Here is a 23,422-nt window from a genome sequence, read left to right on the forward strand (position 1 = left end):
AAACCCTTCATAAGTTAAAAGTATGGACAGTGGTCAACCAGCGGGACAGAAAACACAAGATGGGTCAAGCAATTAACTTAATTATATTTAAGCATTGGACTTTTCTGCTATTTTTTTTCTTCCTCTTAACTGTTGCTTTCAGTGTTTTTGTGAATCTAGCACTCTATATATATTTTACAAATCATACTGTTATAAACAATTTTTTTAATGTAATGGTAAATGTTAACGCTAAACTATGTAAACATTATCTTGAATGTTGTGAGCAATTTTTTTTTTTAGTCGTAGCTTAAAAACCCTTCCTAGTACTTATATACAAAAGCTTGACCTAATATGACTGTTGGGTTGTGTAGGTAGTGTAACTGTATCCTGTAATACTGCAGTGACTATGTAATGCATATATCAATTACTTTGCATTACTTTAATTTTGGAAGAGTGAAATTTTGTCGCTATAATTTTTTTCTTTAAAAAAAAAAAAGCCACATTTTATTTGTATGCTTGTAAAACTATTTCATATTTTTTCTCTCGAAGCTGTATACTGCATCTAGAACTGTTTTTATAATGTAAGCAAAAACAAACTGAAACGTGTTAAGTTGTATTGTTTTTCTTTTTGATAAATGTAATTTATTCTAGACTTACTGTAAACACAAGGGATAACTGTTAAAATTGTACATTGTACTGACGAGAGATTCTGACGCGGAGGGCTGAACTGAAGGGTGTTTGAAGTACAGTTTTGCGCTTAAGATGTGCAAAACGGCATTTTGAAACAATGATAGTTAGAAGCAGAAATGGACAGTATGTATCTCGCACATAACTGTTGCCCTTTTCCTACATCTAGAGACAAATATTTGCATCTCCTTTTTAGTTCTGAAGTGAACCATTACATTGTAACACTAAATGTACACTCCTGCCGAAGACAGTATTTATTCATATGCTTAATACCTTCCCTTTTTTTCACTTCACGTTTTTGTTTTTTAATCACAATACAAAATTTAAAAAAACGTTTTGGACTCGTGTCAAGTATTTACTGGTAAATGTTTTACTTTTTTACCTAGCAAGGTTTAAACCTGCTCTGTTACCTGCTCTGTTACCTGCTCTGTTAAATTTTCTTCTTTTTAATGATAGGTGTGTCTTTAGATTTGTGTAAATTGTATTCAATACACCTCTGTTTCTTTAGAGGGGGGAAAGGGAAATTTAAAATTAACCTTTTATGAAAGCAAATTCTCATTCATCAAGCACTTAAATTTAGTGACTGCTTATGCCACTATTGGCTTTCCCTGAAGCTGCCACTCTCCCCTCTGCAAGTGTTTGTGTTTTTTTTTTTTTTTAATGTTTTCTCATGTTAACTTGGCCCTAAATAAAGTTGTTAAAGACCAGTGGTAGGCTGCTTAGGTACAGTGCACTGCATTGTGGGTAATTAGTAAATGGACATGCCAACTGGCACAGATCCGAGTGGATTGAGATGTCTTTAGAGTGGACAGTAGTGGTATAGATGGTGCTCTTTTTGCCATCTGGTGAAAAAGTGGTGGTTTTAAAATGGATTCAGACAATTATTACAAGAACATGAAAACTAAAATCTTTGGAAACTGTCTATTGTCTGTCCACAAAACTGAAACATAATTGGGGCAAAAAAAGTGTATCTTAATACTTAATAGAATATATGTTTTTGAAATAATATTCCTTTCAGTTGACCTGTATCTGAAGCCATAGGAAGGCAGACAGTTCATTCTCGGTGCTGGTTCACAGTGGTCAGTTGTTACAGAATAATTTTTGTGTGTCAACTTGCTGCCCATACAATTCTATAGGCCTGTTCATAGTAACAGATATTATTCTTACTCGCTGCATGCAGACTTTGTATTAAAGTCTTATGTCCAGTCTCCATTGCCGTTCACAATCATTATACCTTAGTATGCATCATGCAAATGACCCCTGTGAATCCAGCATCAGATTAAATAAAATAACACAACAATGGAGAGGTAAGAGAACTACAGGTCATCCAAAAAGAAAACACTAGGAATGTATCCAAAAATATATTTATTTGGTAATGTGACAAAATTCAACATATTAAAAACATGAGATGGCCATCCCAGCACACAGACAACCAAACAACCACTATACATCCAGACAACTGGCCAGCAGTCTGTAGTTGTATAAGGACTACAGATATGGGAGCACACTGGATTTGCAGAATTCCCTGCGGAAAATTAATCTAATGGTAAGGCAAGTGTTAGTTCACAGAATGTATAAATGTAGTCTTGCCATTCACTTACATCTAGCGACGTGACTGTTGAACAAAAATCACTAGTGATTGATTTCAGTCAGCATTACCACCCATTGGCCCTTAATTCACTAAGCTTATCTCCTGTCTTTAATAATGTTTCTAGAGTGATCACCATGGTGATGAGGCATGTTGTATTCAGGAAACAATTCACCTCAGGCAAATCTAAAGTTAACTCTTCTGTCTTTAAGTTAAGGGGAGATCTCTAACGTTAACATTTCAATTCTTAAAATAAAATAACTCCAGAATTCTAAAGTTAGACGGGCCCATATGCAATAATTTTTTTTTTTTCCACCTGAGTTTTCTCCTGGCTGATATTTTCACACCTTGCCATAAAATGCCCTTTTAACTACCAGCAAGCAAGAAAATGCTCAAAATAAATTTGATAGCACTTTTCATTCTTTTAATTGTAAAATGCTGAAAAGTTTTATTTTTTAGAGCAGATGAAAATTATCTCCTAGGAGATAACTCAGGAGAAAAAGATAATTTCATATGGGCCAGGCTGTTACCTGCATGTGAAAATAACTACAGAGGAGGTAACTTAAGGACTGAAGAGATAAGATAACTCTCTCACTGGGAAAACTTATCTCTACACCTTAAAGGACTTACGAGGCGAAAATCAGAAAAAATGTTAGTTACCTTATTGTAATATCACACCTCAGGGCAGACGATCAGTGCCTCCCCTGTCAGTTTCAGGCGTTCTGTTACCTAAATCCAGGATACATTACAGGCCCCGACCCTCTGCAGAATATTCTGATTCACCAGCGGTTCTTTGTTATCCGCACACCGCTCGTACGTGAGCCGGCTCACCAGCCGGCTCAGTGACTCTCTGCTCATGAGCCAGCGGCTCTTCAGTGACAGCATGTCAGCGTGCAATTCCTCCGCAAAGGGGGTAGAATAGATGTGCTGGCTGCTCGGCGGGTTGGGGAAGGGAGGCGGCGGCGTGTGACTGGATGATACCGGCAGGGACAGGGTTGCCTACTATAGCAGCGGCTCCCTCCTAGCAGCGGCTCACAGCGGGGGAGGGAGCCGCTATGTGGCGGCCACGAGTAACTCTCACATTGCTGTTTAAAGCGGCAATTCTTAGCTCATCAGTTCAGGCGACCCTGCAGAGGGTCGGGGCCTGTAATGTATCCTGGATTTAGGTAACAGAACGCCTGAAACTGACAGGGGAGGCACTGATCGTCTGCCCTGAGGTGTGATATTACAATAAGGTAACTAACATTTTTTCTGATTTTCGCCTCGTAAGTCCTTTAAAGGGACTCCGAGCTGTAAATTGAATCAAAATCTGAACTTACCTGGGGCTTTCTCCAGCCCACCGTAGGTCACGTCTCGCTGGTTCTTCTCCCAGGCCTTCTCTCAGAAATGGCTCCTGGCTACACTGGGCCCGAGTGTCTGGCTCCTTCTTCCTGAAAGCTGACGTCAAGTCGTCACCACGCTGGCCGCCGTGATGACGCAAGGCGGCCGGCGTGGTGAAGACTGACGTCACCTTTCAGGAAGGAGCCCGACACTCGAGCCCAGTGTAGCCAGGAGCCATTTCTGAGCGAAGGCCTGGGAGAAGAGCCAGAGGGACCCTCCCGACCTATGGTGGGCTGGAGAAAGTTCCAGGTAAGTTCAGATTTTGATTCTATTTACAGCTTTGAGTCCTTTTTTTTCTTTACTAAAAAAAAAAAAAAAGTGTGGTAAATTTTCTCTGTCCTTATCTCCAGCCTGATCTTCGTGAATTCAGGCCTTTGTTGTATGCCTAAGTAGCAGGGGTATTTTATAAAAGCTTTAAAGCTTTTTAAGGTCCTTTTTCTTTCATATTGACATCCAACAGAAAGCTAAATTCATCTGTGCAAATTTCGAGAAGCGGCAAATTTTTGCCGACTTACTACTTTCTGCTGAGGGTTTGTTCTAATATGAGCATTTCTAAACCACATTATAAAAAGTAAAACTTTTTTTAAAGTATGTTGGAATTCAAATATATAGTTTGGTAAGCTATGTAGCCACCTGTATATGGAGGAAGATGTGAACTTCAGAAAGTTAAGAATTTGAGAAGCCGGCTATTCCCAAAGTAAACTGTTATGCTTCAAGGAGGATTGCAGTTTTCCTGTGGTTCTGGAACATCCTAGCTGGCTGCTGCTGGAAAAATAGAACGGTGTTTGCAAAACCCTATCAGTTGTACCTCAGTTACATTTACATCATAGCTTAAAGGGACACTGCATGGGGGGTCGGGGGAAAAAGAGTTGAACTTACTCAGGTCTTCTAATGGTCACCCGCAGACATCCTGTGCCCGCGCAGCCACTCACTGATGCTCAGGCCCCGCCTCCGGTTCACTTCTGGAATTTCAGACTTTAAAGTCTGAAAACCACTGCGCCTGCGTTGCCATGTCCTCAATCCCGCTGATGTCACCAGGAGTGCATGGTGCAGACACAGACCATACTGGGCCTGTGCAGTACACTCCTGGTGACCTCAGCGGGAGGGAGGACATGGCAACGCAGGCGCAGTGGTTTTCAGACTTTAAAGTCTGAAATTCCAGAAGTGAACCGGAGGTGGGGCCTGAGCATCGGTGAATGGCTGTGCAGGCACAGGATGTCTGCGGGGGACCATTAGAAGCCCCGGGTAAGTTAAACTCTTCCCCCCCCCCCCCCCCCACAGTGTTCCTTTAAAATAGGAACTTGCTGAAAAATGGGGGGAGGGAAGGTTTTTTTTTTTTTTTAGAAAAAGTAAAATTTCTAGTGGGAAAGGGGGTATCGGCTACTGACTTGGAGGAAGTTCAATCCTGGGTTACAGTTCCTCTTTAAAATATTCTCCCATGATATAGTAAGCGCTTGTACCACACAAGGGGGTCTATTCACCATACTGCGGTAAGCATAATAACGTGTGTTAAGTCTTACTGCACGATGTGTAAAGTGTAATGCATACTGCTCTATTCACCATGCGCAGGACCTTCCATGGGTTATTCTGCTTGCTGCAGTTTAGTGAATATACACTATGGATTGTTACGTGTATCTGCTCTGTAAAGTGCTGGTTTTAAATAAGATACAAATGTTAATGAGAACATTTTCATGTACATGCTAGTCATAAAAACTTTAGAGAGTAGTCTATAATTCTATATGTACATGGGCAGCCATCTTTGCTATAAACCGGTTCAACTTCATGTGATGTAGTACCTAATATCTCAACCTGTGATGTATGCCCCTTGGGATGGTTTTAGGGGGGCCCTTGGGATGGTTGGAGGGGGGGGGGTGTATTTGAACTTGCCATAGTTGGTTTGTTACAGTGAGTTTTTGGATTAAATAAAGAAATGGTGTATAAATGAGTCTGAATAAATATTTTCTTTAAAATCCATAAGATTGTTTGAAAAAGTATTTATACAGAAATATGTGGTACAATTTATCAATATATATCAAGTGTTAGTTAAAGGACCACTATTGTCAATTGTGTATAAAAAAAAATCAAAACTAAAAATTACTAATACATAAGAGAAAGTAGTAGAGTAAGGGTTAATAGCTGTTTAGATTAACAGGACAACTTTCTGGGAAGCTTTATTGCCTTTAGTGGGGGAGCAATTAGTGATTCTTTTGATGCAAGAAAAGATTCCCCTCTCATTGAGCTGATAGTTGTTGGGCTAACAACCTCTACAACTCCCACAAGCTCAGTAGTAACTGTCATCATCTTTCCTGAAGAGATACAGAAACATAACAGCTGAAGGACAGCCTCTGCTGTGCCTCTCTGAAACTGGAGAGGGGTTCTTCAGCTAGGAAGTCTCTGTATCTCTTCAGGAAAGCAGATGTCAGTTTTACTATAGTGCTCAGGAACTAAAAATGTTATTAAGACTATCAGCTCAATGAGATGGTAATCTTTTCTTGTATCAAAAGGATGGCCAATTGCTCCCCCATGGCAGGTAATGAAGCGGCCCAGAAGTCCATAGGTAATGGTCTCCTGCAGAAAGAGTCGTGTTAATCTAAACAGCAGGAGTGGTTTAAATATTAACTCTTACTCTTCCTACTACTTTCTTTCTCTTAGGTACCAGTAGTTTTTAGTTTGTTTTTTTTATACATTTTGCAGTGTTCCTTTTAATATAAAGCAGTATAAGGATCACTCTAGTGGCTTTCTACAAATGTCTATACACTTTAATGCAATCTGAAGATGATACAGGAGATGTTGACATTTAAGTTTCAGTAATGTAATAAAAAAAAAAAAAAAAAAAGTCACCAGTAGAAAAGGGTGGTGAATGGGAAGAACATCTGCAAGGTTTCTTTAACTGCACTTTGCTTCTGCTAGATTTCTCATTGATGTAGAATCGGTTAAACTAGAAGTCCAAATGGAAGAGTCACAAAATTAAAAACATTTTCATGTAACTGTATTGGAGTTCCCAGCAGTAGCCTTCAGCTCAAATGGAATGTTAGCTGCCAGAAGTAGTTGAATTATCTGCACCAGATTAGCCCCAGCACTGGCCTCGAGTCCCACTAACAGTTAATAATCTGCTCCGATGGGACACTAATTGCCCCACTTGTAATAAACATACACTGTCGGGCCATGAGGATAGGGTTTGGGAACATGGATCTACACCAGGGGTCTCAAACTCGTGGCCCGCGGGCCATTTGCGGCCCTCGATACAATATTTTGTGGCCCGCGCCGGCAAAAGCTTCCTTATAGTTCGCTTTATTGCACCCAAGTAATCCGCCGCAAAACAAGGGCTGCAGAGCTCCCAAATCGCCCGGGGGGCAATCCACCGGCATTTCCTGGAAGGGACAGAGCTTTCAGCTTCAGCTCTGCCCCTCCTGATGTCAATTGCGGCGCATCGACGCCTCTGCCTGCCCCTCTCTGAAGGAAGAGTGAGAGGAGCGGGCAGAGGCGGCGATGCGCCGCGATTGACGTCAGGAGGCTCTGCCCCTTCCAGGAAATGCTGGCGGATTGCCCCCCGGGCGATTTGGGGGCTCTGCAGCCCTCGTTTTGCGGAGGGGACACCGCGGATTACTTGTAATGGGAGCACTAAAGCAAACTATATAAGGTAAAATAGTTTGCTTCAGTGTAAATTTGATTTTGAAATAAAAATCAATGGGGGGGGGGGGGTAAAAGTGCAGTTTAGCCTATAAAGAGGTGGAAGCATTAGAGATTCTAATGATTTCTTGCAGCAGCACCTTAAGTCAGATTCTGTCAAGCAGACTACTTTGAGGGTTGTTGGAGAGAATGCTGCTTTATAATGGGGGGGAGGGGGTACATGATCCTTTTAGCTGGTGGAAATCTAGTTTATGTAATGTAAAGCCTGTCTACAGGCTAAAATCAAAGCACTTTAGACAGTACTCCCGTCTATACAGTAAAATATACAGGTGTTAGATTTTAAAGGAATAATATCGATACCCAAGTGTTATAAAATGACAATGTACAAATTATGTCTAAGTAGCTGTGTAAACATTTCCTACTTTTCATGTATCAGAGGCAAAAGCTGTAATTTATTGAGTGTAGGATTTAGCTATATTGGGACAAATCAATTTCAGAAGGGGTGTCTGCTTCAATGCACAGCCAGTCTGCATATCAGACTACAGAAAGCAAATATCAAACATATCAAACTCTGAAAGCTAAAACAGTATGAAAAAGCTGTGACAATTAGTTACATTTCCTCTGCTCTCTTCAGACAGGTCAGTCAGAAACACAGGACACAGAAGCTGCAGCTGTTGGGAGCTCTCTCTCTGTCACACACAGAGCTACACATAGAGTTAACTGATCAAGTGTGGGCGGAATTCCCCCTCTCCTCATGGCTCAGTCTGCCGTCAGTTTTGGCGTCAGTAAAGTTTGAATGTATTTTGATAACCGTAAACAAAGAAGTTGCTACTAAAATGTATACACCAGTACGTAGCAGCACTTCCCAAACACTTCCTTCAATTGAAAAAAATATGTGAATCGATAGTATTCCTTTAATCCAGAAGCCAAAGAGCTGATTATTGATTGAGCTGAATAAAGTAGAAAGAAACTTCACATATATTTAGCCAGTGCTTGGTGTCTGAGAATGGGTGATCTCCAAACCCAGGAAATACAAAGCAACACATAGAATAATAATCTGTTTCCTCTTCTCTAATATTTTTGAACCTAGGAAAAAAATTACATATTTTTTTAAAGGTACGCCTAGTCCTGTTCCGGTGTAATGCCTCTTTTATAGAATACCCCAGCACGTCGGTCATGCCTTGATGAAGTAAAAGGCGGCACTATAGCTAGTAGCTGCCTCTACTGTGAACTGCAGTCAGAAGCGAATACAAGCAACACTTTCAGGCTGTAAGGACAATCGTGTGGTCCGTTCACAAAAAGAGAATATTTGAAATCTTAAAGGGACTCCGAGCAGTGCAGAAACTATGGAAAGATGCACATCATTTTAAAGCTCTCTTTCTCCTCTTTCCAATGATATATAAACCGCCACCCTACGCCTTTTAGTTTTCGCTATTTTCGCGATTGAAATTGCCGCGGCTGCGATTTTGATCGCGAAAATAGAGAAAACTAAAAGGCGTAGGGCAACGATTTAGGGGTCGTCAGAAAGAGGAGAGAGAGAGCTTTAAAATGATATCCATCAAGCCATAGTTATATTGTATTACACAGGGCGACTTTTTGTCAAAGTCAGCAGCTGCATTCAGCAGAATCGAGCTGCTGACACTGGGGAAAGTGTCGTCCTGTGTAATACAATATAACTATGGCTTGATGGATATCATTTTAAAGCTCTTTCTCCTCTTTCTAACGACACCTAAATCGTTGCCCTACGCCTTTTAGTTTTCTCTATTTTCGCGATCGAAATCGAGGCCGCGGCAATTTCAATCGCGAAAATAGCAAAAACTAAAAGACGTAGGGTGGCGATTTATATATCATTGGAAAGAGGAGAAAGAGAGCTTTAAAATGATGTGCATCTTTCCATAGTTTCTGCACTGCTCGGAGTCCCTTTAACTCTAAATACTTTTATAAGACAGAGGAGATCAGAATATGGAGTTATCTCAAAGGTATATTGGATTTAAAAAATTTGAATAAATCCTGGCAGTAAATATTGTCAGGGTCCCTGCCATATTATTCTTAAATAGTAAACATGTCACATGCTAAAACATAGTTTAATCACTTAAAACTAGAGATGGGATGAATCTCAAATTTCCTAAACATCCAAATCCAACAAAAATTATTTTTCTTTTTAACTCTTAAGTCCTGTACATAAGAATTGTGTGATCTGTTTAATTATAGTAGTTAGACTTAGAATATAGAAGTCTTCACTACTATTCTTACAAGGAGCATTATTGTGTAGAGCAGTGGTCCTCAAACTAAGGCCCGCGGGCCGAATGTGGCCCCCTGAGGCTCTTTTACCGCCCCCCCCACCACACACAAAATGTGTTACTTATTGATGCGGTCAGCTAGACAGCTACATCTTTAAATATTGGTGGTCCACATTTAGAATAGCAGTGCTGGCACCACCCATCCACATGGAAGCCAGAAAGCAGTAATTTCCTGGTTTCCAATCATATTCCACATCAGGTGACACTGCTGCCCAATTGGACTTCAGGTTGTCACCTGGGTATGCTTCACTTTCTGGCCCACAAAGACATCATTTTATGTATACTCCGGCCCCCAAGCAGTCTAACGTTTGGGGACCCCTGGTGTAGAGGATTCAAAAGCTTCCAGAAAGTTGAGAATTTTTGGGGGATTCGGGTTCGAGGAAATTTAGGATTCTTCCTATCTGTAATTAAAACTGCACTAATCCTTTTATTCAATGTTGGTGTTATCTAGAGATTTTTTTTTTTTTTAGCCATAGACGAGGCAACTGCAGTGGCAATAGTATCTGTCTGGCTTGGTCAAAGTGGGCTATAGGACCCTGGCTAAGCCAGATGTAAGTATCTGTCATATATAGATGCATAGGGCATCTTTTAGCAGGTGATGCCTGCTCTCGCTTAAAGCGGAACTGTAGATAGAAAATAAACACATTGTTTCACTTACCTGGGACTTCCCCAAGCCCCCAGCAGCTTTCCTGTCCCGTGCCGGTCCTGCCCGAGCCTCCGTTCTCCCGCCGCCGCTCCGTCCCATACCTCGATTTGTAAGTTGAGGCCAGCGCAGCCCTGCCAAGCGTATCCTTTCTTCGCATTCCCCTCTGCAATGGCAGGGAACGTGAAGAAAGGATATGCGTGGCCAGAGCCGCGCAGTGGCCCGGCGGCGAAGCCGAAAGCAGTTGGCGGTGGGAGAGTGGAGGCTCGTCTAAGCAGCGCGGGACAGGACGGCTGCTGGGGGCTTGGGGGAAGCCCCAGGTAAGTGAAACAATGTGTTTATTTTCTATCTACAGTTCCGCTTTAATAATGGGGATGGAAATCTAGCAGTAATTTTGCTGCTGGCATCTAGTTGGGATTTAAAGAGAACCCGAGGTGGTTTTTAAGAATGTTATCTGCATACAGAGGCTGGATCTGCCTATACAGCCCAGCCTCTGTTGCTATCCCAAACCCTCCTAAGGTCCCCCTGCACTCTGCAATCCCTCATAAATCCCAGCCACGCTGCTGACACACAGCTTGTCAGAGCAGGCTGTGTTTATCTCTATAGTGTCAGTCTGCTGCTCTCCCCGCCTCCTACAGAACTCCAGTCCCCACCTGCGTCCCTTCCCTCCCCACTGATTGGAGGGAAGGGACAGGGCAGGGACTGGAGCTATGCAGGAGGCGGGGGAGCAGCCGAGACTGACACTACAGATGTAAACACAGCCCCGCACAGCACTGCTGTGAATTATGAGGGATTGCAGAGTGCAGGGGGACCTTAGGGGGATTTGGGATAGCAACAGAGGCTGGGCTCTATAGGCAGACCCAGCCTCTGTATGCAGATAACATTCTTTAAACACACCTCAGGTTCTCTTTAAGAAATTTTAAGCAGTAGGAGAAAACCTTAGTAGAATCCCTTGATAGAATAAACCTTGACCATTCTCTTGGAGTTTAGTATCAGAAATTGTCATACTTACTATAATACTTTCAGTCATTTAGGAGTCATTTTTTTCTTTTCAATGTTTCAGCAAGCGAGCACAGACAGTGCCTAATCTAGATCAAAATGCATAGTGCTCAATATGCAGTGATTTACATGTGCTGATCATGCAACAGCTTGCACAGGAAGCATAGGTCTCACCAGCTGGTGCTTTTGAGGTAATCCACACAGGCTCCGAGTAGTGTGCAGATAGCGAGCAGGCTACAAGTGGCTGCTTAATATGTTGGCGCTTTATAAATACAATAAATAGTATGCTCATCTGTCCGTGTCTGTGCTGCCTGGATGATGCTGTAGCATTGCAGCCATGCACAAGCAAGTCACAGATGATAAGCAGTTCCCTCAATAATCAGGCAGCAGCTTACACAGGAAGCATAGGTCTCACCTGGGCTGGTGCTTTTGAGGCAATCCACACAGGCCCAGAGTAGTGTGCAGATAGCGAGCAGGCTACAAGTGGCTGCCAGCCCACCCATCCACCACGGCTCATGGGTCTCTGACTTATGACGCATGGGCCTGCCCACTTTCCACTATAGCCAGACACCGAATATCACAGGGGCCAAAAACAGTTCTATTCTAGCAGGGTTTACTATACCAGGTGTTACTTCCCTATATTTCATAATGGTGCTTAGCCTGGGATCTGGACATTTAGTGTACTATACCCAAATGTTTAATAAATCAGCGTTTACTAAAATGAGATGATACTGTATGACTTTAGACTCCTCCCAGTATTGATCCTCACATCCCAAATGTACTGTTATATGCCTTCCATGGCTTCTTTTGTGTCTCCATCCTGCTGTGCAAAGCTTCTCTCGTTATTGTTGGTAGTATGTCAGCCTGTGAAAGAATGATGCTATTGTTGTTATTGTCACCCTTTTGAAGCATATTGAAGATGGTATGCAGACCATTGACGAACTTTGCCACAGGCCTTTTTGTTTAAGGTGAGAGTGACTAATTTGTTCTCTTTTAATCTGTGTGCTCATCCTCTGGGCTTGCGCTGTCAGGTAAGGCTCTTCAGTCAGAGACTTGCTCTCCTCCTATTGTATGCCTCTAATTTGTTTGCTTCTGCCCCTTGTTATTTCTAAGAGGTCCTGGCAACGCTTGAGAAATAGGTCTCCAGTCCTTAGAAACGCTTGCAAACGCCAGACTGTTTCTTGACGCTGTGCCACTTGTCATATCTGCATTTTTTTGTCACACACATAAACCCCACCCCCAAAACATGGATACTATCTACAAATCATTATCCCAGTGGGTCAACATCAGTACCTGGATTATAGTGCTCATTTGTCACGCTGAATTCACTGATAGGCTGAATACACAGGTTTCAAACACTCAGCTTTAGCTAAAAAAAAAAAAAAAAAAAAGTTACAGCTGAAGATTTTCTAACACTGCCAGTTGCTGATGAGAAAGGGATACTATACAACTGTCACACGACTTCTCTTTGATTTGGACCAACCGCTGATCTACAATGTAAGGTGATGTACACAGTGGCTGTTGAGCACCCTAAAAGAAGGAACTCTGTGGATCAGAAAACTGGCACTGCACATTATCCACGTGATGTCACATATAGTAAAGGATACAGTTAATAAAAAGTATGCTTCCCTGTAAACATGCATGTCTTACGGTAATGCAATGTGTAGGGATATAGTACCTGCCCACACTGTAAGATGCATAGGAATGGCAGACAGGAAGAGATACAAAGGGCGACAGAGGTAGCACAAGGGGACAGGAGGTGGCACAAAGGAAGGTAAAGGGCATGGGGACATACAGGGAGTGCAGAATTATTAGGCAAGTTGTATTTTTGAGGAATAATTTTATTATTGAACAACCATGTTCTCAATGAACCCAAAAAAACTCATTAATATCAAAGCTGAATATTTTTGAAAGTAGTTTTAGCTATTTTAGGGGGATATCTGTGTGTGCAGGTGACTATTACTGTGCATAATTATTAGGCAACTTAACAAAAAAACAAATATATACCCATTTCAATTATTTATTTTTACCAGTGAAACCAATATAACAGCTCAACATTCACAAATCTGCATTTCTGATATTCAAAAACAAATCAGTGACCGATATAGCTAATTTTCTTTGCAAGGCCACTCAAAAGCCTGCCATCCATGGATTCTGTCAGTGTTTTGATCTGTTCACCATCAACATTGCGTGCAGCAGCAACCACAGCCTCCCAGACACTGTTCAGTGAGGTGTACTGGTTTCCCTCCTTGTAAATCTCATATTTTATGATGGACCACAGGTTCTCAATGGGGTTCAGATCAGGTGAACAAGGAGGCCATGTCATTAGTTTTTCTTCTTTTATACCCTTTCTTGCCAGCCACGCTGTGGAGTACTTGGACGCATGTGATGGAGCATTGTCCTGCATGAAAATCATGTTTTTCTTGAAGTATGCAGACGTCTTCCTGTACCACTGCTTGAAGAAGGCGTCTTCCAGAGACTGGCAGTAGGACTAAGTGTTGAGCTTGACTCCATCCTCAACCCGAAAAGGTCCCACAAGCTCATCTTTGATGATACCAGCCCAAACCAGTACTCCACCTCCACCTTGCTGGCGTCTGAGTCGGACTGGAGCTCTCTGCCCTTTACCAATCCAGCTAAGGGCCCATCCATCTGGCCCATCAAGACTCACTCTCATTTCATCAGTCCATAAAACCTTAGAAAAATCAGTCTTGAGATATTTCTTGGCCCAGTCTTGACGTTTCAGCTTGTGTGTCTTGTTCAGTGGTGGTCGTCTTTCAGCCTTTCTTACCTTGACCATGTCTCTGAGTATTGCACACCTTGTGCTTTTGGACACTCCAGTGATGTTGCAGCTCTGAAATATGGCCAAATTGGTGGCAAGTGGCATCTTGGCAGCTGCACGCTTGACTTTTCTCAGTTCATGGGCAGTTATTTTGCGCCTTGGTTTTTCCACACGCTTCTTGCGACCCTGTTGACTATTTTGAATGAAACACTTGATTGTTCGATGATCACGCTTCAGAAGCTTTGCAATTTTAAGAGTGCTGCATTCCTTTGCAAGATATCTCACTATTTTTGACTTTTCTGAGCCTGTCAAGTCCTTCTTTTGACCCATTTTGCCAAAGGAAAGGAAGTTGCCTAATAATTATGCACACCTGATATAGGGTGTTGATGTCATTAGACCACACCCCTTCTCATTACAGAGATGCACATCACCTAATATGCTTAATTGGTAGTAGGCTTTCGAGCCTATACAGCTTGGAGTAAGATGACATGCATAAAGAGGAGGATGTGGTCAAAATACTAATTTGCCTAATAATTCTGCACTCCCTGTAGATAGGGATGCACAGGGGAAAGAGGTGTCACAGAGGGACGCTGTGGAGGCTGCCTGCAAGTTACACTATCTGGACCTTGTGATGTCTGCTCTCCAGTGATGCTGCTTTTCAGGTCTCCAAACTTCCTGCTGCTGCACACGCAGCAGAAGCAGGAAATAAAACATGTGGGAGGTGGGACTTCATTTTGGGGAGGGGCTTTACATTTAAAAAAAAAGTTGTTCTCTGTTGCACACAAAACCCAGAAATTTTCCCCAAAATTTAATGAAGCTAATTCTCTGCTAGTTTTTTTTACAAAGCCCAACTATTACCTGAACTACACTGAAAATGTATCAGACACTGGTAATAAGGAGTAAAGTTGTATTGTTACACAAAACCTAACAAGTGCCAAAAATAGGCTAACTACAAATGACAATCTGAGGGATATAAATAGCAATTGCTATATCAATATTTCAGAAAAAAAAACCTGACAACTATTTCTAATAATAAGCTATGCTTAACCCTCTGGGCGATACAATAAGATCGCCCAGGAGGGGTCGCAGCACTTTTTTTTAGTTTTTAAATCATGTAGCGAGCCCTGGGCTCGCTACATGATAGCCGCTGCCTAGCGGCATCCCCCCACCCACTCCGATGGCCTTCGGCGATCAGAGTAAGCAGGAAATCCCGTTCAGAACGGGATTTCCTGCTGGGCTTCCCCGGTCGCCATGGCGACCGGGCGGGATGACGTCATGGACATCGTGACGTCAGAGGGAGTCCCGATCCACCCCTCAGCGCTGCCTGGCACTGATTGGCCAGGCTGCGCGAGGGGGGGGGGGGGGGGGCTGCGCGGATCGGCGGCGATCGGAAGTTACACGCAGCTAGCAAAGTGCTAGCTGCGTGTAACAAAAAAAAATTATGCAAATCGGCCCACCAGGGCCTGAGAACTCCTCCTGCGCGACATAACCCGAGCTCAGCTCGGGATTATCGCTCAGGAGGTTAAAGCAGAACTTAAGTTTCCTAAAAAAAAAAAAAAGTTTCACTTACCTGGGGCTTCTGGCAGCCGTCATGTGCCCACAAAGTTACCAATATGATCCTCTGTTCCCATGCCGCGGCTTACTTTCGCTTCACGCAGTTGGAGTGCACTGTGCCTGCGCGGCACTGGTTGTGCGCATCCTCGTTTATGCTCCTGTTGCCGGGAGTGCACTGTGCAGAGACTTGCTACGGGAACAAGTACGTGGATATGCGTTGCCAAGGCACAGTGCATTTTGACTTAGAAGTCGGCTTCCACTACTTGAAGAAGAGTGAGCTGCGGCGGGGGAACAGAGGATCATTTGGAAACTGTGTGGGCATAGAATGGCTGCGGAGGGGGGCTGCCAGAAGCCCCAGGTAAGTGAAACTCTTATTATAAGCTTTTCTAGTGCAGCAGTGATATGACATGCTTTACTTATTGTAGTGAGAATAGTTATTGAATGCAGATACCAAACAGGATTGTAGAAGTTTGGATAACTGGTGCATTTCAAACACACCATTAAAGTGTCAGGTTTCAATGACAGTTGTGTCTAAGGGGGAAAGAGTGACAGTGGAGACCAGCAGCGGTATGAACCCAACTCAAGCGATTTCCTCTTAAATAAAAACACCACAGAACGGCTGCCGGAGGAGTGTTGGCGCTCGTTGCAGTAAAATTATAGCACTCACATGGGACTGACCTGTGGAAGAATGTTTGACCATCGCCAAATCTACACTTTTTGCTTTATATAATGTTTAATTTTTACTTTTACCAAATAAAGCATTATGACAACAACAAAAAAAACCTCACTTTCGGTAGCTAACGATCCAGTATTTTAAGAATAAAACTTGCGGTTTTGGGTTGTAGGAGGAAAGCTACACGAACACAGGGAAAAAAATTTCTGTTAAATCCGTACTAGATTAGCAGAGTGGGGGGGGGGGATCCATGGTAGCCTATGTGGCGAGATAAGACCAGTAGCCAAATGGTGCAGTATCGTTGGATACGGGAATAGTTAAAATAGAAAAAGAGTAGTTCTACTCGCAAAGGTGGGTTGCAGGCGGAGCAGTTCTTTTCAGCGTAGGAAGATTTGGGTGCAGCCGGCGCCACCATAGGCCGTAAAAAGAATTACGGCTATAGCGAGGCGCACAGTGAGTAACTTCGGTGCTGTCCGTCAGAAGATGAATCTGAACATTACATTTAAAACACTATAATTCGTCCTCTAGCTATAGCCGGAAGCCACATTTTTATCACTCTCCATTATCCAAGTGGACCTAGAGGGGGGAATAGTAAGTAACGCCTCCGGGAACTTGTGCAGCAGCTGGATAAGCTATATCTGCTGTATCCTGCGCCCAAGTCTCCCGGCACTGATTTCATATGTATGCGTTGCAGAAACTGCAGCCAACATGTCGCCCCTACGGGGGAAAAAAACATTCCTGCTGGAACTGGATGCTCGCTCTCCTAGGATCCGTACTGGCTGTGGATAGCACCATACCGGTGGGACCTATGATGAGGGGCGGAGGCACCCAAAATATGATTTTCAGATTATATGTAAATAATAGAAAATTAACACTATAAAAATGAGGTATCCTACCTCTCCAGATGACAACCCAGACAAAAGGGTTTTAGATCAGGTCAGATTTATTCAAGTACGTTTAAAACAGACAACACATTTCAGGGGTCTCTGCCTGCTTCCTCAGGTCAATACGAGTGCCTTTAGAAGTTCAGTCTTAAAGAGACTCTCATCCTACAAGTTCCAAAAGCTATTCTAATGTGTTCTGGCTTACTGCAGCACTTTATACTATCACTGTCTCTGTAATAAATCAATGTATTTTTCCCCTGTCAGACTTGTCGGCCTGTGTCTGGAAGGCTGCCAAGTTCTTCAGTGTTGTGGTTCTGCTATGAACTCCCCCTTCCAGGCCCCTATATGCACACTGCCTGTGTATTATTTAGATTAGAGCAGCTTATCTTTTACAAGCTGGATAAATCCTCCTCTGAGCTGGCTGGGCTTTCACATACTGAAGAACTACAGACAAGGGCAAAGTTGTTTGCAGGAGAAAAACAAGCAGCCTGAAACTTCAGTGCATGAGAACTGCAGGGGGAAAGAAACACACAATGATCTCTTGAGATTCAAAAGGAAGGCTGTATACAGCCTGCTTGTGTATGGATGTATTTTCTATGTGTGGACATACTGTACATCAACCTACTTCCTGTTTTGGTGGCCATTTTGTTTGTTTATAAACTTTTTAAAACTGTTTTTAACCACTTTTAATGCGACGGGGAGCGGCGAAATTGTGACAGAGGGTAACAGGAGATGTCCCCTAACGCACTGGTATGGTTACTTTTGTGTGATTTTAACAATACAGATTCTCTTTAAAGGGAAGGTCCAAGCAAAATAAAAAAATGAGTTTCACTTACCTGGGGCTTCTCCCAGCCCCCTGCAGCCATCCTGTGCCCTCGCAGTCACTCACTGCTGCTCCAGTCCCCCGCTGGCAGCTTGCCAACCTCGGAGGTCGGCGGGATGCATTGCGTACATTTGTACGCATTCCCGCTAGTGCAGGAACATTAACACATACATTTTTACGCATTAACCAGTAATGCGTAAAAATGTATGTGTTAATGTTCCTGCACTAGCGGGAATGCGTAAAAATGTACGCAATGCATCCCGCCGACCTCCGAGGTCGGCAAGCTGCCAGCGGGGGACTGGAGCAGCAGTGAGTGACTACGAGGGCACAGGATGGCTGCATGGGACTGGTGGAAGCTCCAGGTAAGTGAAACTCATTTTTTTATTTTGTTTGAACCTTCCCTTTAAGCCAGGGCACCAACAAAAAAAACCCTGAAACCCTAAAGGCACTCATATTGACCCGAGGAAGTAGCAGAGACCTGTGAAACGCGTTGTCTGTTTTAAACGAGCTTGAATAAATCTGACCTGATCTAAAACCCCTTTTTTGTCTGGGTTGTGTCATCTGAAGCGGTAGGATACCTCATTTTTATAATATTTTCTATTAACATACAATTATATTTTTGGTGACGCCGCCCCTCATAATAGATAAGTAGAGTCATTGATGTATCTTGTTGCACAGTAGACTCATGGGACCTGAATTACCAGAGTCCCCTAAGTGCCTTTGCTCTAGAAACACTGGGGGGTGCAGCAAAGGGGGCCTTGATCATGAGCGGGGATTCCTCTCTCATTGCCTATTTTCCAGCTTTATGTATGTTAAATGGAAGAATGTCTCTCCCATTCACAGCCAAATGAACCTATATTGGGATGCAAATCATTCTGATTTACGTGAGAATTTAGTGTAAGTTGGAATTAAGGCAATCAAATGCTCTTTCTGATTAGCACCCCAACTCTAAGCTGTCCAATGTGCACTAAGTTTGCTTGCCAGTTAAAATTTTCATATTTGCATTTTATTGACCAAAAGTGCTTAAAGGAATACTTAAGTCAAAAAAAAAAAAAATGACATTTACTCACCTGGGGCATCCCTCAGCACCCCGAAGCTGGATGGTGCCCTCGCAGCCCCGCTCCGATCGTCCTGTCCCCGCCGGCGGCTACTTCCGGTTCGGCGACAGCCGCCGACAGGCTGGGAACGCGGCTGATTTTCCGCGTTCCCAGCCGCTGCTATCACTCTCTATGCTGCTATAGCGTATATATATATACGCTATATATATATATATATATATATATATGCTATAGCAGCATAGAGAGTGATAGCAGCGGCTGGGATATATATATATATATATATATATACGCTATAGCAGCGGCTGGGAACGCGGAAAATCAGCCGCGTTCCCAGCCTGTCGCTGAACCGGAAGTAGCCGCCGGCGGGGACAGGACGATCGGAGCGGGGCTGCGAGGGCACCATCCAGCTTCGGGGTGCTGAGGGATGCCCCAGGTGAGTAAATGTCTTTTTTTTTTTTGACTTAAGTATTCCTTTAAGCCTGGTATACATGCAATTTTGGGTCAATTCAACAACTTCCATGCAGTACAAGAACTCACACAATCTGTTCATAGGATTCAGGATCTGTTGGCTCTCATATTGCTGACCGGCCAAATTCCAGGCTCCATGAATCTGCTTAAAGGGGAACTTCAGCCTAAACAAACATACTGCCATCAAGTTACATTAGTTATGTTAATTAGAATAGATTTAGGTATTATCTCTTACCCACCCTGTTTTGAAAGAACAGGCAAATGTTTGTGATTTCATGAGGGCAGCCATCTTTTTTGGTTGAAAGGAGGTGACAAGGAGCAGGAGACACAGTTCCAACTGTCCTGTGTCCTGATCACCCCTCCCAGCTGCACACACTAGGCTTCAAATGTCAAATTCAAAATGTAAAAAAAAAAAAAAAATTGCACCAAAACAGCAGAACGAGAACAACAACATCAGAAATCCCATCATGCTTTGCACAGCATCAGGGGAAAAAAGCCCGGGCAGTTTTCTTCTGTGCAGCTAAAAATGAGGCTTGTATAAGAGAAACAAAGTTCTTATGCTGTGAAACTGTTAAAGAAACACCAGGCCTTTTCAGTGCTGCTGAGTCGATTTTTAGTTCGGAGGTTCACTTTAAAGTTTACCCTAGACATTTAGTGTGCTAGAATTTATACTCACCTGGGACTTCCTGAAGCCCCATGTATGTTGTGGGCTCCCGGCACTAGCCAGCCCGGTACATTCACCAGTCGTCCCCAGTTGTGCTTTATTGCGCATTCAGAAAGCCCCAGATAAGTATACTGTACATTCTTCCTCCTTGAATACTGGTGCACACCATGCAATTTTCCATCAGATCAACAGGTCAAATTGATCATTTCCAACCAGTCCGGTCAGTTTGTGATCCATTATAGGATTTTTTTTGTTTGCTACTGCAAAAAAATTAATCCCGTTATCAATCGTGAACTGATCGGACCAGTTGGGAATTACGAAATCCAACCCATTGATCTGATGGGAAATAATACGGTGTGTACTAGCCTTAGTTGTCTCAGGTTTCCATTAAAATTTGCACCAACTCGAGATGATTAGCATTGCATTGACCAGTAGACAACTTGATGCTAACATTAAACAGTAAGCTAAGAAGCAGAGGCTGAATAGGTAATGGTTACTTCTACAAAACAATATCCTGCATGCTACCTGAGATTCCACTCAGGTACTGAAAGAAAAGCTGGAAGTTTTTTTTTTGATGGTGACAAGTTAGAAATAGGAGAAATGGGCAAGTAATGATCTGAGAAACTTTGAGGAAGACCAAATTGTAATGTCCGTACTACTGAGTCACTGCACCTTGAAAAACACAGGTCTTGCGGGGTGTACCCAGCACAAAATGGTTTAGTACCTACCCAATGAAGCACAACTGGTGAACCAGCGATGGGGTCATGGACACCCAAGGCTCATTATTTCCTGTGGATCCAGAAGCAATAGCATTCCAACTTCCTGTGCACATTTTCACTAAATTAGCCCAGTAACACCGTTAACCAGTAGCTACTGGAATTAATGTACCCCAACTTTTTAAATAAAATGTTTGTAAATGCTTTTTTATTTGTAGAGCTGTGACATGAGTCACAAAGCCGTCCCCCACTCTGCTCAGCCGTAATGCAGAGCTCGGGCATGTGCATGGAGGAAGTGTCAGTACTACCTCCTCGCTGTCCGTCCTCAGGAACGCCCCCTCCACTTGCCACTAATAGTTCCTATCTGCACAGTGTGCTGCGGAGCTGTGCTGTGTGCGGTCCTGAGGTAATTTACCTCAGAACAATTGTGTACTAATACAGCTTAGCACACTATCTTTTTAAGCTAAATTACTTTAAAGGTCCGTACACACGCCGGACTTTAGGCAACGACGGGTCCGTCGTTGCCTCCCGCTGGGTGGGCGTGCCAGCGACAGTCCGACGTGTGTACGCTCTGTCGTCAGACTGATACGGCTGTTTCTGAGCGATCCGCCTAAAGTCCGGCGTGTGTACGGACCTTAAGACTGCACTCAGTGCAGCTCCCCAGAACGCTGTGCAGATGAGAACTAATAGCGGAGAGTAGAGGGGGCGTTCCTGAGGACGGGCAGAGAGGAGGAAGTACTGACACTTTCTCCCCACCCATCGTCGACATTCTGCTCAAGTCAAATATTTCAGCAGAGCGTGGGACGGGGGCGCTGGAGCAGGAGGAAAGTGATGTGACTTATGTCACAGTGTAATAAAAAAGCATTTAAAAAACATTTAATTTAAAACTAGGTCAGGGGTACTTTTAACCTTGGCGATAACCCCAAGTCAGGCTCGGAGTAAAAGTAAAAAGTTGCTGGGAGCGGTAATCCCGGGGAGGCGAGTCCGTGTAGGGCTGCTGCAGATCTCTCTGCGGTATGTCTATTTCCTGCTTTTAGGGTCTAAAGGTTTGTTATACGTCAGGCGACTTTGTCGGTCAATCGACCAAACGATTTGTTTATTATAATCGAATGGGATGAAAATCAGTGCTGCCAAGTGCATGCCAGACTGACAATGCAACCAATTTCAGGATGAAATTGGTTGCATAAGTCGATTGCATATGCTGCAAGATGTAGGGCCAACTTGCTCGATCGGGGGTGTGGCGGTAACTGCCATTTCGGGATGATCGACGAAACCCCCAGCGTCATCCCCCCTAATGTTAAATGTACCCCTAGTGCAAGTTTGATATTTCCTGTCCATGGCCTCCTGGCGCACTCCGCTCGCCTCACATGGTTGTCTAGTAAGGGCGCGTGTGTGACGTCAGACATTGCCGTGTTACTAGGCAACCACATGTATGGAGAACAGAACGCGCTTGGAGCCAATCAGGGACAAGCGGAGGCCGCGGACAGGTAATGCATCACTTTCATTGGGCAAAGGGGACATTTAACATTAGGGGGATCGTGTCGGGGCACGAGGCCAATTCCGGATCAATATTAGCATGAAATTGATCGGGAATCGTCCTGCAGCGTATGGGCAGGTAACAGATCTCTCTCTAATCAGATACGATCAGAGAAAGATGTCTCTAGGTTGAATCTGCCCATCATCTCTAGATGTATGACTACCTTAAAAAGGACATGAAAATGTTTTCCCGCTTTTAGGCTCTAAAATCAGGAAATGATCATACCGTCAGGGAGGTTAACTGGCTCAGTTTCTAGCCACAGGAAGTTTGCATAGAAAAATTCAGAATTAAAATCTGTGTGTGGGGAGTAAAGGGTACTTCCTGTCTGGTTCAGACCCACAGATTAGCTACTGCTAGGAAAAATGCTGAAAAGCGTAATGCTGGCAGTGAAGGAAAGAGTAGTTGGCTGGCAGTGGATGGAGGATCAACCGACTGTGAATGCAACCTTATACTTTTAGCCATAGCCCCCGAACAAGCAAGCAGATCAAATGTTTAACTGGAACCCCATGCTTGTTTCAGGTGTGTGATTCAGACACAACTGCATGCATGCATGATCAGCAGGGCAGCCTGGCAACTAGTATTGTTTAAAAGGAAAAACATGGCAGTCTCCATATCACTCATTTCAGGTGTCCTAGCAATTTGATGTTCCAGTCTGCTTTAAAGGACAACTGAGGTGACATGATGAGATAGACGTGTATGTATAGTGTCAAGCACACAAATAACTAGACTGTGTTTCTTTTTTTCTTTCTCTGCCTGAAAGAGTTAAACATCAGGTATGCAAGTGACAGTTTCTATCCGGGTTAGACTGGGTCAGAGTACAGTGTAACCCTCACTGATAAGTAATTACATAAAATACTTTTCTGTCAGTAAATGGCTTACTGGAGCAGGAAAGATGAAAAGGATCAATAATTCATCGATTTTAGCTCTGACGTACTTCAATGAAGGTGTCATTGAGCAGAAACAAACAATAAAAAAGTAAAAAATAGATTTAAATATAAAATAAAACAGTGGGATATCTAAAATAGTCATTTTAGAAGGAGGATAGATAAAATTGTTTTTT

At 43.2% G+C, this 23,422-nt stretch overlaps 1 protein-coding gene across 5 annotated transcripts in view; it reads left to right on the forward strand.

Moving 5' to 3' along the window:
* LOC137504490 (splicing factor 3B subunit 4-like) overlaps window positions 1-23,422 on the forward strand; it is a 54,603-nt gene that overhangs the window by 18,939 nt on the left and 12,242 nt on the right. For 2 of the 5 annotated variants that reach the window (XM_068232971.1, XM_068232972.1), the window contains exon 6: window positions 7,899-8,239. In XM_068232971.1, the coding sequence (XP_068089072.1) occupies window positions 7,899-8,163 (265 nt within the window). In that variant the 3' untranslated portion in view covers window positions 8,164-8,239. Of the gene's footprint in view, window positions 1-14; window positions 2,896-7,898; window positions 8,240-12,115; window positions 12,175-12,237; window positions 16,336-23,422 lie in introns of those variants that run through there. The other 3 variants (XM_068232974.1, XM_068232976.1, XM_068232977.1) reach the window with 3 other exon arrangements.

This window comes from Hyperolius riggenbachi, chromosome 4 (genome assembly GCF_040937935.1).
Source record: "Hyperolius riggenbachi isolate aHypRig1 chromosome 4, aHypRig1.pri, whole genome shotgun sequence".
NCBI lineage: Eukaryota > Metazoa > Chordata > Amphibia > Anura > Hyperoliidae > Hyperolius > Hyperolius riggenbachi.